Source organism: Pteropus alecto, unplaced genomic scaffold (genome assembly GCF_000325575.1).
Source record: "Pteropus alecto unplaced genomic scaffold, ASM32557v1 scaffold146, whole genome shotgun sequence".
In the NCBI taxonomy this organism is placed as follows: Eukaryota; Metazoa; Chordata; class Mammalia; order Chiroptera; family Pteropodidae; genus Pteropus; species Pteropus alecto.
The window spans coordinates 23,410,277-23,428,113 of NW_006442107.1; the positions used below are offsets into that span (position 1 = coordinate 23,410,277).

At 39.8% G+C, this 17,837-nt stretch overlaps 1 protein-coding gene across 4 annotated transcripts in view; it reads left to right on the forward strand.

Annotated features, from left to right (window-relative positions):
• NPC1 (NPC intracellular cholesterol transporter 1) overlaps positions 1-17,837 on the forward strand; it is a 47,693-nt gene that overhangs the window by 20,006 nt on the left and 9,850 nt on the right. Inside the window, exons 1-11 of one of the 4 annotated variants that reach the window (XM_025038553.1) lie at positions 2,636-2,776; positions 3,458-3,707; positions 5,116-5,230; positions 5,536-5,609; positions 6,083-6,504; positions 7,569-7,795; positions 10,342-10,442; positions 12,660-12,762; positions 15,126-15,315; positions 15,753-15,935; positions 16,650-16,764. In XM_025038553.1, coding sequence (XP_024894321.1) covers positions 3,491-3,707; positions 5,116-5,230; positions 5,536-5,609; positions 6,083-6,504; positions 7,569-7,795; positions 10,342-10,442; positions 12,660-12,762; positions 15,126-15,315; positions 15,753-15,935; positions 16,650-16,764 — 1,747 coding nt within the window. In that variant the 5' untranslated portion in view covers positions 2,636-2,776; positions 3,458-3,490. Of the gene's footprint in view, positions 1-2,608; positions 2,777-3,457; positions 3,708-5,115; positions 5,231-5,535; positions 5,610-6,082; positions 6,505-7,568; positions 7,796-10,341; positions 10,443-12,659; positions 12,763-15,125; positions 15,316-15,752; positions 15,936-16,649; positions 16,765-17,837 lie in introns of those variants that run through there. The other 3 variants (XM_025038554.1, XM_006920027.3, XM_006920028.3) reach the window with 3 other exon arrangements.

Sequence of the window (17,837 nt, forward strand, 5' to 3'; positions counted from 1 at the left end):
TCAATGAGTTTTTTTTTTTTTTCCCAATTATACTTGACATACAATAATATACCAGTTTCAGGTGTATAGCATAGTGATCAGAGATCCACATAACTCACAAGTGATCAACCCACTAAATCTAGTACCCCTCTTCTCCCTTAACATTATTATTATATTATTAACCATCTTCCCCATGCTACACTCTACATCTCCATGTCTATTCTGCAACTATCCATTTGTATCTCTTAATCCCTTTGTCTTTTTCTTGTCCCCCCAATCTCCCTCCCATCTAGTATCTCTCTACATATTCTCTGTATCTATGAGTTTATTCCCATTTTGTTGTTGCTGTTGTTGTTGATTTTGTTCCTTAGATTCCACACGTACATGAAATTATGTGATATTTGTCTTTATCTGAATGAATTCATTCAGCATAATATCCTCTAGGTCCATCAAGGCAATATCTTTTTCCATCCCCTTCCTTTTGAGGGTACCTGAAAGGGGGAGCATGGACTGAGGAAAAGAAAGAAGACAGACAGAATTGCAGGAGGGATCACAGAATCAAGCTGTGTCTGTGTCTGTGTCTGTGTCCCCGAGTTTATTTAGAACACACTATTTATAACATTACAATAAGAAAGACAGTAGTCAAGAATCAAGGTTAGCCAGATTACTATATCTAGTAGAACAATGAGAGTCTCACAACTCAGAACTCTCTGCTAAACTGTTGCAAGGAATGTGCAGTGACTGCTATGTGAACAGTTACCTCCCGGTTTTTCCCAGCGCTTTACAATCTCAACTTCTTACATTGTTGCCAAGTACACAAATATCCTTGTTCCTTGTTATACGTTTTCACATGTCCATAAGTGACTCCCCACAAATTACCCAGAAAACAGCATAGAGTTAAAGATCATTAAAAAGTGACACGTGGCATAAAGTGAGGAGCTCCAGAAAAAGAAAAAAAAGTTAGGGAGAGATAATAAGCAAAAAGATAACGACTGAGGGTTTTTCAGAATGGATGAGAGATGAGTCCTCAGACCCAGGAAAAGAAAATGAATATTTAAGGTAAATGAAAAGAAATAAAATATACAAAACTCAGTCGTGTTTCTACATACTTGCAGTGGGCAATCGAAGTGAAATTAAACAATTCCATTTTCAATAGTATCAAAAATAACAAAATAGTTAGGAATAAATTTAACAAAAGATGTGTAAGACTTATACTCTTAGAAACTCCGAAACATTATTAAAAGAAATTAAAGAGGATCTTAATAAATGGAAAGATATCCCGTGTTCATGGATCAGAAAACAATATTGTTAAGATGGCACTATTCCCCAAATTAATCTATGTATTCAGTGCAATTCCTATCAGAATCCTAGGGGTGGTTCCATAGAGTAGTGGTTAATCCCAGGGGTGGTTCCATAGAGTGGTGGTTAGCACGTCTGCTTTACACACAGAAGGTCCCAGGTTCGAGCCCCAGCGGAGCCACAGCCCATGCCCTGGGCGTGCCAGGCCCCCTAGGTATGCCAGGCCCTGGGTGTGCACCGTGAGTGCGTAGGAGGAGACACCCTGCCTTCAGAGATCCAGTTCTTAAGGGGAGACGGCAACATCCATAGGTCAGGGGTGGAATTGGTGGGGTTGGGGAGGAGGGCGGAGGGGGGAGTTAAAAAAAAAAAAAAAGAAACTCAACTGACTTCTTTGTAGAAACTGACAGGTTGATTCTGTAATTCACATGGACTTGCAAAGGGACCCAGAAAAGCCAAAACAAGAAAAAGAACAAAATAGGAGGACTCACACTTCTCAGTTTCCAATTTTACTACCAACCAGTGGAAATCAAAACCATATGGTACTGAAATAAGGATAGATGTGAGAACAATGAGATAGACTTGAAAATAAAGTTGATCCTTGAACATCACGGGTTTAACTACATAAGTCCACTTACACGTGAATTTTTTCCAGTTGACTCATGCAGTTAAGTTGACTCATCCCACTTCAAACCCTTGTTCAAGGATCAAGGGTTTTTGACAAGAGCACCAAGATCATTCAATGAGGGAAGAATAGTCTCTTCAACAAATGGTGCTTGGACAACTGGGTAGTCACATGCAAAAGAATGAAGTTGGCCCCTTACCTCACATAATATACAAAAATCAACTTAAAATGGATTGAAGACATAAATGTAAGAGCTAAAACTAGAAAACTCTTAGAAGAAAACAGGGATAAATCATAACCTCTGCCCTAAAACCAGTTTCTCCTTGAAGTTCTGTAATTCTCTGGTTGTATAACTTCTTGTCACAGAAATTTTCTGGAACCAGCTTTATTGACTGAAGAGACACTAAGGTTCTTCCCCTTCCTCAGCCTCAGTATGCTCTTTGCTGTGGTGGGGCTAATACTTCTCCAGGATATTCAAGTTGAAGTTACTTGGAATTTGGCCTAGCATATTACTTGCAGAATGATACGCTGGTTTCAGGGAAAATCTCCATTTCTACCCTTAGTGTTTACTATTTTCATTCTTGTCCGGGACTTCAGATTGCAATGCATGTGGATATTTGAGTTCACGTTAGAGAGGCTTTTGTAAGATCTTGCCAGTGAATTAAAGCAGCATGGCATTTTAGTCTTTTTCCCTCATTTCTCCACTAGCGATGTACAATGCCTGCAGGGACGTGGAGGCCCCCTCAAGTAATGACAAAGCCCTGGGACTCCTGTGTGGGAAGGACGCCAAAGACTGCAATGCTACCAACTGGATTGAGTACATGTTCAATAAGGACAATGGCCAGGCACCTTTCACTATCACACCCATTTTTTCAGGTAGGGATAAAGATTCCCAAGGTTGATGTATTTAGGATTTAAAAAAAAAAAACAAAAACTAGAAACCTTAAACTGCAGTAGGAAGATAAATTCAGGTAACTAGTTCCTGGAATGGGCCTCCAACGAGAGAGGTAATTAGAGCATTTATCCTACCCCTGGTTAATTTAGGGGCTGGGTGTAGGAATGGAGGAGGAAGAATTACTTCAAGTAGCACTACATAATTTAAAGAATAAGGTGGGTTTATTTTTTTAAATAAATATTCATAAACTATATAAATGTCTAACCAGTGTGCTGTTTACTTGAAACTAATAATAAAATTTTTAAAATTATTTTTTAAAAAGACCAAAAACAATTACAAAGGCCTTTTCAGGAGCTCTGCAATAGTATTAGACTAGTTCCTCAACGGAGATAAGACACGATTGAAGCTTTACCTTGGAGTGTGATGTACTCGAATCTCAGTGACAGACCCTATCTATGCTCAAAGTTATTGAGATAATTTAAAAATTTACAGAACTAAGCAGCAAACCATAATTTGATCAAACAGAAACCTCCACTCCTTTTTATTTTTCCAGTTGTGTCATGTATTTCGGTTTGTTTATCATTGGATTTAAATATAATTAGATACAAACTTCATAGTGTTTTTTTAATTGAGATATTCACTCAGTGCCATCCTCGCTGCAGATCTTCCAGCCCATGGGATGAAGCCCATGAACAATGCTACCAAGGGCTGTGACGAGTCTGTGGATGAGGTCACGGGGCCGTGCAGCTGCCAGGATTGCTCAGCCGTTTGTGGCCCCGAGCCCAAGCCACCACCCCCTCCTGTTCCCTGGAGAATCTTGGGCTTGGACGCCATGTATGTCATCATGTGGACCACCTACATGGCATTTTTACTTGTGTTTTTTGGAGCATTTTTTGCTGTGTGGTGCTACAGGTAAGCCATTTTGTTTGTCCTCAGAATAAGCAAAATTACTCAAGTCACACTTCCAGCTTTCAGTTGGCAGACCTTGGTTAATTACAACAGAAAACAAAAATGTGCATTAAAACCATTCCATGAATTGCTTATGTCCTGCAACTAGTAAACCATCAAAGTCCTGTTTCGATATTTAGACACCTGAAGTTGGTTTCATTGATTTATTCAAAATGATGTGTGAATTAAAGCATCATGCGTAACCACTCATTCTTTAACAGAAAGTCTTAGGAGCTGAGTCTGATTCAAATCTATTTAAATGCAATATTGGAACCCCTTAGATATTTGCATCTTGATTTAAGATCGTACATTTTTTTAACTTTCATTTCAAAATAATTTTACATTTACCATAAAGGTACAAAAAGGGCATTTATATATATATATAATCTCCTTTACCCAGCTTTCCCTAATGTTACAACTTACATAAGCCATAGTATATAATTATCAAAATCATGAATATAACAGTGGTATAATATTATTAGCTAAAACACAGACTATTCATATTTCAGCAATTTTTCACTTAATGCCCTTTTTTTGTTTCAGGATCCCATATTGCATTTACTTTTTGTGTTTTATTTGTGTCCTCTAATCTATGACAGACAGTTCTCAGTCTTTCCATTTCTTTTATGGCCTTGACACTTTTGATGAGTAGTGATCAGTTATTTTGTTATGTCCCTCAGTTTGACTTTATCTGATATTTTCTCATGATTAGATTGAGGTTATGTGTTTTGACAAGAATATCACGGAAGTATTGTTATGTCTTTCTCAGTATATCCTTTTGGGGCTCATGATGTCAATATGTCTCAATTCTGGTGATACTAACCTTCATCACTTGGTTAAAATGTTGTCTTCCAGAGTTCTCCACTGTAAAGTTATTGTTTGTATGTTGTTGATAAATATCTTAGAGGAGATACATTGACTATGCTAATATTTTGTTTCTCCTTTAATTGTCACCTATTGATTTTAGCATCCATCAGTGAGTCTTGCCTGCAACACCTAACTACTGTGGTGTTTGCCTAATGGTGATTTTGTATTTCCCTCATTCCTTGTACATTTGTAATTGTAATTGGATTTATTCTGTACAGAAAGCTATCCTTTATCCTTCACTTATCTATTCAATTATTTATGTCATGGACTTTTTTTTTTTAATTCTGTGGATTATATCCCATACCATCATTTATTTTGTTGCTCAGATTTTTCCAGTTTTGACCATTGAGAACACTATCAAATTGCTCTCGGTTTAATGTTTTTTTCTTTGTTTTTTCTTTCTTTCTTTTTTCTTTCTTTGTTTCTTTCTTTCTTTTTTTTTTTTTTCACTATAACATTCATCCCCCCTTTTCTCAAACCTGTTCTTATTTTCTGGTATCACAAGATGTTTTAGGCTCATCTTGTATTTTCCCTGCCCCAGCCCTCGAGTCAACCTCCTTTGCAAGGTACCCTGGTTCCTTATGGAGGATGATGTTTAAAAACCCAGATCTAGGCACTAGGTATGCTTATTATTGTTACTGTGACTCAGTGTTTACTGCGTTTTTAAAGGCCCTACAAGTTTTAAATATGAATGAGGGCTACAAGGTGAAATTATCCTTATTAATTTGTTGTCTTTTTTAATACCTTAAATTTTCTCCCAAGAGTAGTGAGCAGAGGGACCTAGAGCAAGGGAACTTAGGAGGGGGAAAAAGGGTGATAATTAGAAAGGATGAGGAAGTACGTTTTTAATGGGATTATGGGAATATCAAAAGAACGGCCTTATGTTGGTGTCCACGGATACTACTTACACACTTTTATTTTTCAGGAAACGGTATTTTGTCTCCGAGTACACCCCCATTGATAGCAATATAGCTTTCTCTGTCAATGCCAGAGACAAAGGTAGGCATATTTGTACTTAAATAGGATAATATTGGCAGGAGTGTTCATTCCTCAACAAACATTTATGTACCTGTTCTGAGGACACAGCTGTGATCAAGAGAGATGGGTCCTTGTCTTTATGGCACTAACAATCTCTAGTCAGCGTGGCAGATCAGAACTAAGTAATTCATAGCAATAGAATTAATGATGGATTGGGATAAGAGCTGTGGAGGCACTAACATAGCAGGCTGACAGCAGGAGTAGCAGGAAAGGTTGAAGGGAACTGCTTTGGACAGAGTGCTCAGAGAACTTCGCCTTTCGGAGGCTTGTGTGTGAGCATCAGTCCTCTGTGGGGTGGGGATGGTGGTCATTATGGGCAGGCAAGAAGGGTGGCTTCCAGAGCAGATAGGTAGCCGAGGGCGAGGGGATGTCGTGCAGGATGGATTCCTACCACGTGCAGTAGCAGCTAATGCTTTCCCTGTTCCAACTTTCAGGAATGGCTCGGCTCTTAACCTCCACCCTCTCTCCCTCTCCCACTCTTCCAGGGGAGGCATCCTGCTGCGACCCACTCGGTGCAGCATTTGAGGGCTGTTTGAGGCGGCTCTTCACACAGTGGGGCTCTTTCTGTGTCCGAAACCCTGGCTGCGTTATTTTCTTCTCCCTGGTCTTTATCGCCACATGTTCTTCGGGCCTGGTGTTTGTCCAGGTCACAACCAATCCAGTTCACCTCTGGTCAGCCCCCAGCAGCCAGGCGCGCCTAGAAAAAGAGTACTTTGATACCCACTTTGGGCCTTTCTTTCGCACGGAGCAGCTCATCATCCGGGCCCCCCACACCGCCACACACACTTACCAGCCATACCCCACAGAGACCGATGTGCCCTTTGGACCTCCACTGGACATAGAAATTTTGCACCAGGTAATCTGCTCTTTGCAGAAATCAATTCCAGGGAACCCGGTGGTTTTCTGGTTTCTACATGTTGACCAGTTCCACTAAATGTAGGTTTGGGGCTGAATGTAGTGGTATATTTGGAAACTCTTAATGGTAAAAGTAAAGTGAATTTTCAAGAAAGTGAATGATAGGTGTTGAATTTAATGAAAAATTTACTATAGACCACTTTTGTATTTGCTGCGTATAGTAGGTCTTGCTTCTTCGTTGAAATTGATAAGCCCTTCTCTGCTGAAGCAGAATGCATTCATGATTAACCTTAGGAACCCATGATTTTTTTTTTCCCTTGGTAATTGAAAAGTAATATACTTGACCCCAAAGAACTGAAGCCTCTTGTGCCATTCCGGGCACCTAGGAAGGAGCTACTGGGTCATTTCTGATCCTACCTGCAGAAGTGAAGTTATCATTTGCCTGCATTTGGTGAGAGACACATTTGGGATAAGATCCATCTCATTCTCTTACACAGGCCTTTAAAGCATTCCATTCTCCCCAGTCACACTTGCCCTGGAGAACTGCATCTGTCTGTAACTTTTCCCCAATTTGTTGCAGAATATGTAACAGCGATTATTTACCTCCAAGAGTGTATTCTTGTTAGAAAATATGAGAGTATACATAAATGATCATAGTACAGAGCAAGGCAAGTGGTAGTTGTTGTTGAGGGGGAGTGTCAGAGAGACCAGGCTAATTGCCCCAGTCTCGCCTCAGTAGCCCTGCTGGTCACTGCTGGGGAAAAGTGGGAAGGAAGACGTTCATGTATCCTGCGCCGAGATCTGGCCTGGTAATGGTGTCACCTCCCCAGCTCTGTGGACTCCTCAAAGCAGGGTCTTCATCTCAGTTTGCTGTCCTCTAAGACTGGGCCTTTGGTGTCATCAGATACTTTGCCATAGTGTGCCTTAGTCCAAGACCCTGTCTTAGGAAGGATTTTCCCCAAATACTCTTTATCTTCTGACCCCCAAAGGCAATAATGGTGAGTCATAATCTGAGAGAAATCTGATCTGTTTCTGGATTAGTTGATTTTTCATATCTTCTTTCAGGTTCTTGACTTACAAACAGCCATCGAAAACATTAGTGTGTCTTATAACAACGAGACCGTGTCACTTCAAGACATCTGCTTGGCCCCTCTATCACCATATAACAACAACTGTACCATTATGAGTGTGTTGAATTACTTCCAGAACAGTCACTCGACGCTGGACCACAAAATAGGGGATGACTTCTACGTGTATGCGGATTACCACACGCACTTTCTGTACTGTGTACGGTACGTGGCAGGACAGTCACTCATTCACCCCACCAGTATTTGAGTACTGGCTGTTGCTACACGCCATTGTAAATACTAGAGACCCAGCAGCGAACAAACAGAGCAGGACCCTTTCCTGTGAAGCTTACGTTCTAATGGAGAGACAGACAATGAACAAATAGATACATGCTCTAATGCCAGGTAGAGATGGGCGCTGTGGAGAAAATAAAGCTGGGCGAGGAGATGGAGGGCAGTGGGATATGCTGCTCTAGTGGAGAGAGGAGCTGTTCAAAGGGAACGAAAGGAGGGAGCGTGTGAATATCAGAGGGAAAAGTGTTCCAAGTAGAAGAGTAGCAAGAGCAGTGGCCCTGGGGTTGAACTTTCGTGGTATGTAATCAAGGAACAGCAGGCGCCTCTCAGCCCTTAGCTTGTGCCTGGATTGATGGCGTGTAGTTGCATCTACCACACCACCCCCTAAGTTTTCTTGAGATGGCTTCTTAAAAAATAAATACCTCTAGTGCTTTTTCTTATCTTTCAAATACAAATGTACATCGTGACTTTGGTCGCTTTTAAAACGTGCAGCATTCCCCCGGGGGGTGGGGAGCAGAATTGGCGTGCAGGTTTACACTCAGCACTGAAGCTGCTTCCTGAAGGCAGCACACCCAGTGAGGCAGGGTGTGTTTGTAATCCAATTAGTCACAGAGGAGCTGTGCTTGGTGGCCTGTGAAGTGATCTTTAGGCTCGTCTCCACAACAGGAAGAGCAGCTTACGCTGAATGAACCCGCCATCCCTGAATGCCCTGCCCTTTGGCCTGACCTGGAGATTTGTTCAGCCAGTCAAACAAGCACCAGGGCTGTTTCTTCATCATGGAAAATTACTCCTTGTCACTTTTGAGTACACTGCTCAACTAACCACATCCCAAGTGTGTCAAGCACACTGACTTCTTGTCTGGTTTGGTGACTTTAAGTTCTATCTGTTCTTGTTATTAGAATATGATGCTTTAGATGATTAGACTGTGTTTACTCTATTTCAAGAAGATCACCTCTAAAAACATCAGCTCTGCCCATAAAACAATAAGTATGTGCCCATATACCCGAAACCAGCATTCTCCACAGAGCAGATGGTACAGGAGAGCCATGGACAGTTTGAAAAAACATTTACATAATTTTTATATTTAAAGAAAAAAACTACCTTCTGTTGTACAAAAGAAAAGTCGACAAAATTTTTTGTTGGAGGAAGACGCATGAGACTTGTGTTTTATCCAAGTGGGGCGTGGTTCAGAGAGGTCTGGGAATGCTGCTGTCAGCAACTCCTGTCCCGCATGGCAAGGATCTGTGCTTGGTGTGTGGTCACACTTGTGTGTCTCCAGCTCTCACTCCTTCCTTACCTTCCATCTTTTCCTGGGCTTTTTCCCCCAGAGGTCCTGCCAGAATGGCAAATCGACCTGCCCAGACCTACTTCTTTCCCCATATTCCCTGTATCATGTAACGGCATCAACATTACCAGGTATTCAAACTTGAGCCTGTATCCCTGAATTCTCCTTCATGTATTTTTTGTGGATTTTAACCTCTGGGCGAGCTTGCAAATCTGTGATGTGGCAGTAGAGTCTCGTGTGTGGGATGCAGCGACCAGCTTCTGGCCACAGCCCTGCAGCCTCTGCCCTGAACAGGTGCCTCACTCCATTCGCCCCTAGGACTCCGAAGGGCAGTGGTTCAGATTACATTTGAGAACCTCCCTCAGTGCCCTGCAGAGTTCTGGCTCATGGTCTGTCCGGAAATGCTGGTTCCATCTCCACTGATTATCTGTCTTCATTGCACTCCTGGTTGTCCTTTGTCTGGGCCATTGCGCAAATCCCCTGACTGTTCACCCTGCTTCCCCTTTCTTTCCCACTCACAGACTTTCTTCCACTTTGCCACCTGAGTTATCTTTGTAAAATAGCTCATGACCCCTTTCCCCCAAATGTCTGGTCCTTCCCCCGTACCTATAGGATAAAAATTCGAACTACTTAGCATGGCACTTAATCCTTTCTTCCATCATCTGTCACCCTTTCCGGCCCCATCCCCTCCCTCAGAAGTCCCTGCTTCATGGTACCCCATGCTTTAGAATCAGGACTTCTCGTTCCTCAAACCGCCATCCTCTTACTCTCTCCTCTCTCACATGCCTCTTCTCCCACAGTTGTAGTTGCATGGAACACCTTCGCTTCCTCCCTTTCAGCTGAATTCTCCCTCGGCCTTACACACCTGGTTCAGGTCTCCTTCTGGTGACAGTTTTCCCCTGTATTAGCTGCTCCATCCTTTGTGCCCCAGGCACCATGTGATATGCATCACCTCCTGATGTATTTGCCTGCCTCTCAGGGATTCTGAGCTCCTAAAGGCAAGTGCTGAGCTCTATTATTCACCTAGGGAACTTCCAGGCCCACATTGTGCTTAGAATGTGTAAATATTTTCTTGAATAAAGGAATGAAAAATAGGATAGCCTGAATAACTGTTAGTCATATAAAAGTTTAGGTCTCTGTGATATCTTGAGGCTTGTTCTAATTGGAAGCTGTTTTCTAAACTTCTTGGCAGGGCTCCTGCCTCTCTGAATGATACCAGTTTGCTCCATGATCCTTGCCTGGGGACATTTGGTGGACCAGTATTCCCATGGCTCGTGTTAGGGGGCTATGATGGTAAGTAAGAGAAGCTTTTGCTTTTCCTATTAAATAAAGTAGTCTTGGTTTTGTCATTAACAATTAAGTGGGGATTATGAAGTTTTCATAAATTGAGCAGTCTTATTAATTTCCTGTCTCTTAAATCTAAAATGTATCTCCTTTGGTTTTAGATTTGGGGTTTTTCTGAATTTAAAAGAAATGGACAGTATTAGCTGTTTTTAGGTTACACATTAGGAAGCTGTCGAAAGGTAAGGACATTTCCCCAGAATAGTGTAGTCATGCTTATTCATGTACTATGTTGTTAAGCTTTGAGGAGTTCTTGGAACCCTGAAAGTTCATCTGTGGAACCCCTAGAGGGAGTCCATGGACCTCAAGTTCAGAACATCTGTAATGGAGAAAAGATACAGTGTGAAATATGCGAAAAAAGGAAGTTGATGGATGTTTTTTTTCTTCTAACCCAGTTGATTAAGAATTCAGACACTTTTGTGGTGAGAGGAATAGTTGGTTTGCTCTCTGCTGATCCCTGTAGCACTTTGGAACAAATTGTACTGGGTATGATAGGGTAATAATTCATGTGACAGCCTTGGCATCTGAAGCCTAATTACAGGCGGCTCAGCAGGTTTTTCTCCACCCTAATGAAGAGGCCAAATAGATATTTTTCTCATCCAGTGGGAGGGGAGAAGTTGGGATGTATATTTAAGTTTTACTCTGCCTCATATAATAAATTGCCATTTCTAATTGTTGGGGAAAAGATGGTGTTACTAACTGGCTAGTCATAGCCATCAAAATTAAACTTGGTCTCTACCTTATTCCTTCCACCAAAATAAATTCCAGATGGACCAAAAATTGAAGTGTGAGAAGTGAAACTATTAAAGGACTAGAAGAAAATACAGGAAGAATTTTTTTTTAAATAATTTTAAATGGAAAAGGCATTTCTAAACAAGACACAAAACCCAGAAGCCACAAAGGGAAATACTGATGAATTTGACTATGTGAGAATTTTAAATTCTGTGTAGAGAATAAACATTATAACGTTTAAAAAGAAAAAAAAAAAGAAAACAAACTGGAAAAAAAATTAGTATACATAACAGCATTTCCTTAATACATAAAGAGCTCTTGTGAAAAACAGAAAAGGTCAACAACCCAAAAGGAAGATGGGTGAAGCCTTGTGAAAGTCAACAAAAGAAGAACTACAAATAACTTTTAATTACATAGGAAAAATGCTCAACCTCACTTCTAATTAGTGAAATGCATCTCACGTCAATCTTTCTGCCTAACAGATTGGCAGAGATCTAAAAGTTTGATAAAGCCCAGTGTGGGTGAAAATATGGGAAAACTGCTGTGTCGATGGAAGGGTAAATTGCTAACTAGAACATAAGCTCCAAGAAGGCAGAAGTTTTTCTTTTGTTCACTGATGTATCCATAGTACCTAAAATCCTCACACAGAAGTAGGTCTCAGTAAAAGTTTTGCTGAGTAAATAAAGGAATGAAAAATAGGATGGCCTCTTTGGAGGGCAATTTGGGAGAATCTATCGAAATTAAAAATGTACATACTTTTTGATTCAGTGATTATATTGTAAGAATTGATTCTACAGATACGTATTTTACACATTAAAAACATTAGGTTATTCTTTATAGTATTTTGTTTACAATTTAAAAAATTGCAAAAATATCCATCAATGGGATATTCGTTAAATTATACTAGAAAGTATAAAGCAGAAAAAAGAATAAAGAAGTTCTTTACGTACTAAAATGGAGCAATCTCAAGATATAAATTTAAAAGCATAATGTGCAGAATAGTACATTACTATTTGTATAAATAGAAAGAGGGCGAAAATATATGTGTTTGCTTGTGCATGTGGAGTATCTCTGGAAAATCGCAGGATGAGGAGGGGAAGGAAAGCTAAGAATAGAAAAGGGGACTAAGGAAGGGGAGGGACTTTGAACACCTTTCTGCTTTGTTTCAGATTTTACCATGCACGTGTTACGTAACGAAAACAGTACTCTTCCTGAATGATAATTTGTGCCTACTTCAGATAGAGCATCCTTTTTATGCGTTAACTAAACTACATAGATACTATTTAAGTGAACTTTTTTGTTGTTTTTATAACACGGAGATATATAGTCTGTAGCCCTAGTGAGAAATCAGAGCCCTAGCTATCTTGTGATTTTCCCCTTGTTTTTATCTAATTTCCTGCATGCTTATAATCGTTGACATCATATTTTTCTTTCCAGATCAAAACTACAGTAATGCCACAGCCCTTGTGATTACCTTTCTTGTCAATAATTATTATAATAATACCGAGAAGCTCCAGAGGGCCCAGGCCTGGGAACGAGAGTGAGTTGCTCACAGGGTCTCAACAACCTGTCTTTATTTTGTGGGAAACTGGACACTAGCAGAGAGTGCTTAAACTTCATTACACACAGCTAAATTGACCAACACAGATCAAAGTTATGGCTTTTTCACTCGGTACTAGTGGTGCTAAGAAAAAAATCTGTAAATTCACTTGTAAACATTGAACAGATATCCCTGCACAAGAATACAAAAGTATATACGCAGAAGTATTCCTTGCATCACTTTCTAACAGTAAAAACCGGAAGCCAGGTGAATGTGCATTAGTAAAGGATAAGTACAGTGGAAAATTGCACAGTCATTTAAAGATAGATAAATAAATGGTTCAAGATGTAAATAAAAACTGCAGTCTGCATGGTGTAGTAAATATATGCTATACATTGCTGTCCATGCCTAGAAAAAATATCAGGCAAATGATCCAGGAAATTATTAACTGTTTGCCACCTCTAGAGAATGGGGAGAGGACAGGGGCCTTTGACTTTTTACTTTATAATGTATTTGCAGTACATTTAAAAAAAAAAAAAAAAACAGCTTTATCAAGATATAAATCATATACCATACATGTCACTTAAAGTGCACAATTCAGTAGCTTTTAGTGTATTCGCAGATGTGTGCACCCATCCTCAATTTTACATTTTCTTTACCTCAGAAAGCGACCCCATATCCTTTAGCTATCACCCCACTATCCTCTCGTCTTCCCACCTCCCGTCCCCACACAACCACTAATCTGTTTTCAGTCTCCATACATTTTCTGGACTTTTTTTTTATATGAACGGAATCATACCTGTGGACGTTCGTGTCTGGCAACTTTCTCTTAGCATAACGTTCTCAGCGTTCATCCAAGTTGTGGCATTTCTCAGTCCTTCATTCCTCTTTATGGCTGAGTAATGTTCCATGCAGTGGATATACCACATTTTGTTTATCCATCAGTTCATGCACATTTGGGTTGTTTCTACCTTTTGACTGTTATGAATGATGCTGCTATAGACATTCATATACAAGTTTTTGTGTGAACTTACGTGATTTATTTATCTTGGGATGAGAATGGCTGGGTAGTATGGTAGCTTTTTGAGGAGCTGCCAGACTGTTTTCCAAAGCCAGCTGCACCACTTTACATTCTCACCAGCAGTGTATGAAGGTTTCAAATTCTCTACATCTTTTCCAACACTTGTTATTATCTGACTTTTTGATTCTACTTATCCTTGCAGGTGTAAAGTGGTATCTCATTGCAGTTTTGATATGCATTTCCCTGATGGCTAATGATTTCAAGCATCTCTTCTTGTGCTAATTGGCCATTTGTGTAACTTCCTCAGAGAAATGTTCGTTCATATCCTTTACCTATATTTAAGTGGCTTATTTTTATTTTGATTATTGAAGTATAAGAATTCTTATATATTCTACAAGTCTCTCATATGATTTCCAAGTATTTTCTCCCATTCTTTAGTTTTGTTGTTGTTGTTTTGTTTACTTTTTTGGTGGTGTCCTCCGAAACAGAAAAGTTTTTAATTTTGACGATGTCCAGTTTATTTTTTGTTGCTCTTACTTTTGGTGTCATAGTTAAGAAATCATTGCCTAATCCAAAATCATGGATATTTATTCCTAATTGTTTTTCTGAGGGCTTTATTGTTTTAGCTCTTACACTTTGGTCTTTGATCCATTTGAGTTCATTTTCGTACATGATGTGAGATAGAGAAACGTTCAGCATTCTTTTGCATGTGGCTATCCAGTTGTCCCAGACCATTTGTTGGAAAGATTATTCTTTACCCCATTTGATAGTCTTGAAAATTAGGCGACCACAGATATATAGTTAATTTCTGAACTCTTAGTTCTATTCCTTTGGTCTATATGTTTGTCCTTGTGCCCGTGTCACACTGTCTTGATTACTGTCGTATTGTCGTATGAAATCTGGACATGTGAATCCTTCTACTTTGTTCTTGCAAAAGGTTTTGGCTATTCTAGGCCGCTTCCAATGCCATGTGAATTTTAGAATCCACTTATCTTTCTGCAAAGATTCAGTTGGGAGTCTGATAAGGGTTGCATTGAATCTATAGATGAACTTTTAAATTTTATTCCATGAGCATATATCTTTATTATACAGTATTTATTTAGAAATCTTTTTTAATAAAAAAGAATGAGACCATGAACCAATTTTTAAATTTGTTCTAAATCTATTTAATTGGTAGAAAATTCAGCATGTCTGGAACTGTCTTAACTTCTAGTCTGCAGTGTAGAAGATCTTAATGCAAGATAAAGGTTAAGTGTGGCTTTTGTGTCATAGAAGTTGAGAAGAAGGTTCTCATTTAGCTGTCACTAAATTGTAACTAAAAATATAAAAATTTCCTTTTTAGATTTATTAATTTCGTGAAAAACTACAAGAATCCAAATCTGACCATTTCTTTCACTGCTGAACGAAGCATTGAAGATGAACTAAATCGTGAAAGTAACAGTGATATCTTCACTGTTGTAATCAGCTATGCCGTCATGTTTCTGTATATTTCCATAGCCTTGGGGCACATCAAAAGCTGTAGCAGGCTTTTGGTAAGTGATGTATGCGTGTTTACTTTGTGTGTCTGTGTGTTAGAAATGACAGTGTACAGCACGATGTCATAGTTTTGCCTCCACTTAATCTTAATACATTATGTCCAAAATTCCTCTGTGTTTTAGTTGTGTATAACATTTTCTGTTCCCTGCATCTGTTTTCTTTAGTTCCAACTTTTTGGTTTATGTTCAACTTAAATTTATTTCACATAGTCCAGTTTGTTCTCATTTGTCCATCTCATCACCTAAGAATGGAGGCTCAGAAAATACATTGCTAGGGAAAACCTAGACAGTTTTTCATATCTTCTCTCAAACTGAGAATTGTACTTTTAACTCTAGATTGGCTGTACCTGTGTAAAGAGAGAAATGAGGATCTTTTAGTAATAGATAGGATAGAAAACAATATCTGACGACTGTGTCTTTGTTGCATCTCTCAGGTAGATTCTAAAATCTCCCTTGGCATCACGGGTATCTTCATCGTGTTGAGCTCGGTGGCGTGCTCGTTGGGCATCTTCAGCTACATCGGGATCCCCCTCACCCTCATTGTGATTGAAGTCATCCCGTTCCTGGTGCTGGCCATTGGGGTGGACAACATCTTCATTCTGGTCCAGACCTACCAGGTACATTTTCACAGTCTCACAGAGCTTGGCGGCGGACCGAGTACCATGTTCCATTAATGTTGTTTGGCTCCATGTGGAGTATTTGTGAGTGTGGGCAATGAGGATGCTTCGTTTCTTTTCCTGTGTGTTGCTTATTAGTGTCCATCACTTGTTCTGTACATTTTGGAACCAAGAAGTTCACCCTCTTTTTGGTTGATGGAATAGATATAAAGTGAGAATTTGGTTTTAAACATGTGCAACATATGTGCAAAAAGGGCTAACACGCTTGTGGAAAATATTTCTTCACATAGTTTAGAAGATTGAAAGATTTGTCAAAGGTGTCACTAAAAAGACAAAAGGTCAACACAGGACCTGCTGATGCAGAAGATGGTCTCTATCAGTTACTCTCACATGGTCCCCTTACCTGCATGGAGACTCAGTGGCATGTCACTGCCACCTGCAGCCTGCATTCTATGTGTTTTCCTGATAATAGGATCCAGTCTTTCCTTGAGCCTCTAATCTATTACCTAGCTCAGAAGTCAGAAATACTCAGAATAAATTAACATGAGAAGTTGTGGGTCCCCCACCAGAGTTTACATACAATAAGTAGATGCCCCTAATCATTTTTCTTTACCATTGAGTTAACACAAGGCAGCAAAGAAGGAAGCGAGGAGGTGGCATTGTTATTGAGAAATTTTAATGTCGCATGTTTAATTTTTTTTTTTTTTTTTTAAGAGAGATGAACGTCTTCAAGGGGAAACCCTGGACCAGCAGCTGGGCAGGATCCTTGGAGAAGTGGCTCCTAGTATGCTCCTGTCATCCTTTTCAGAGACAGTAGCATTTTTCTTAGGTAATTGCTCTTCGAATTCTACCAATCCTATAGGTTGCTAAGTCTGGGAATAGAAGGAACCTGGGTATCTGAATATACCCCTCATGTTATTCCTTTTTTTAACTTTATTCTGTAATTGGAAAGTATCAGAGTGGACCAAAAGAAAAATTGGTGACAGTATCTTGGGTGTCATTTAGGCATTTAGCAAATGTCTTCTTTCTCACATTGTTTTGGGATAGTGTTGATGTTTGGGGTCCAGATACCTAGGACTCCTTTGCCATTTCCCCTCTTTGGCACCATGGCAAATATTTATATTTGAAAATAGCATTCTTGCACAGCCACAGAATCCACAACACAAACATTAGCTTGCAAGATGTTTTCCATTGTTCTCATAGGCATTCTTCCTCCTCTGTACACTCATGGGGAAGCAGCCTCAGGTTCTTGGATCTTATCTCAGTATAAGGAGCCAGAATAAGCTGGAACAAAAACCAACACATGTATTTCTTTTACATGGATAAATCAACTAGCCTTACTCGAGGGGCTGTCTCTGTCCCCATCTCTGGCATGCAGTAAGAGAAAACTGACTACATCCTCTGAAGAAGAGAACTGTCCAGCGAAGACAGTTTGTGGGTCATAAACCTCCTATGCGGGCCACCAGGTCATCTCACACAGCCGTTGTAGGGATATCATAGGTGGCTGCCTTTCAGTACAGACACACTGTTAGCATAGTATTCTTCATTTCCACAAAGCAATGCTCTTTGAAACCTGTGGCCCTTATGGTTCCTTTTAATGGGTACAGGTGCAAAAAAAAGGTTCTTTCTTCATTTTACCTCTATTGTAAGAAAACCATTGTGTGTTGAAAATAGCAGCTAACACTGTGCATCAACATTGGAATGACTTTGGGAGAACAGTAGGAATGTCAGGGATTGTGGCACCCAGCATGCACAGGTCCTGTCTGAAAGAAGCAGTTAGTTATGTGTCGCTGGCCCCGTGCCACTAGGTCCTTTTACTTTTTCTCAAGCAACACTGCGAATCTAGATTTTTGTGTAAAATCTCATTGTTAAATATTGGCTCCTTATTTAAAAAAAAAAATA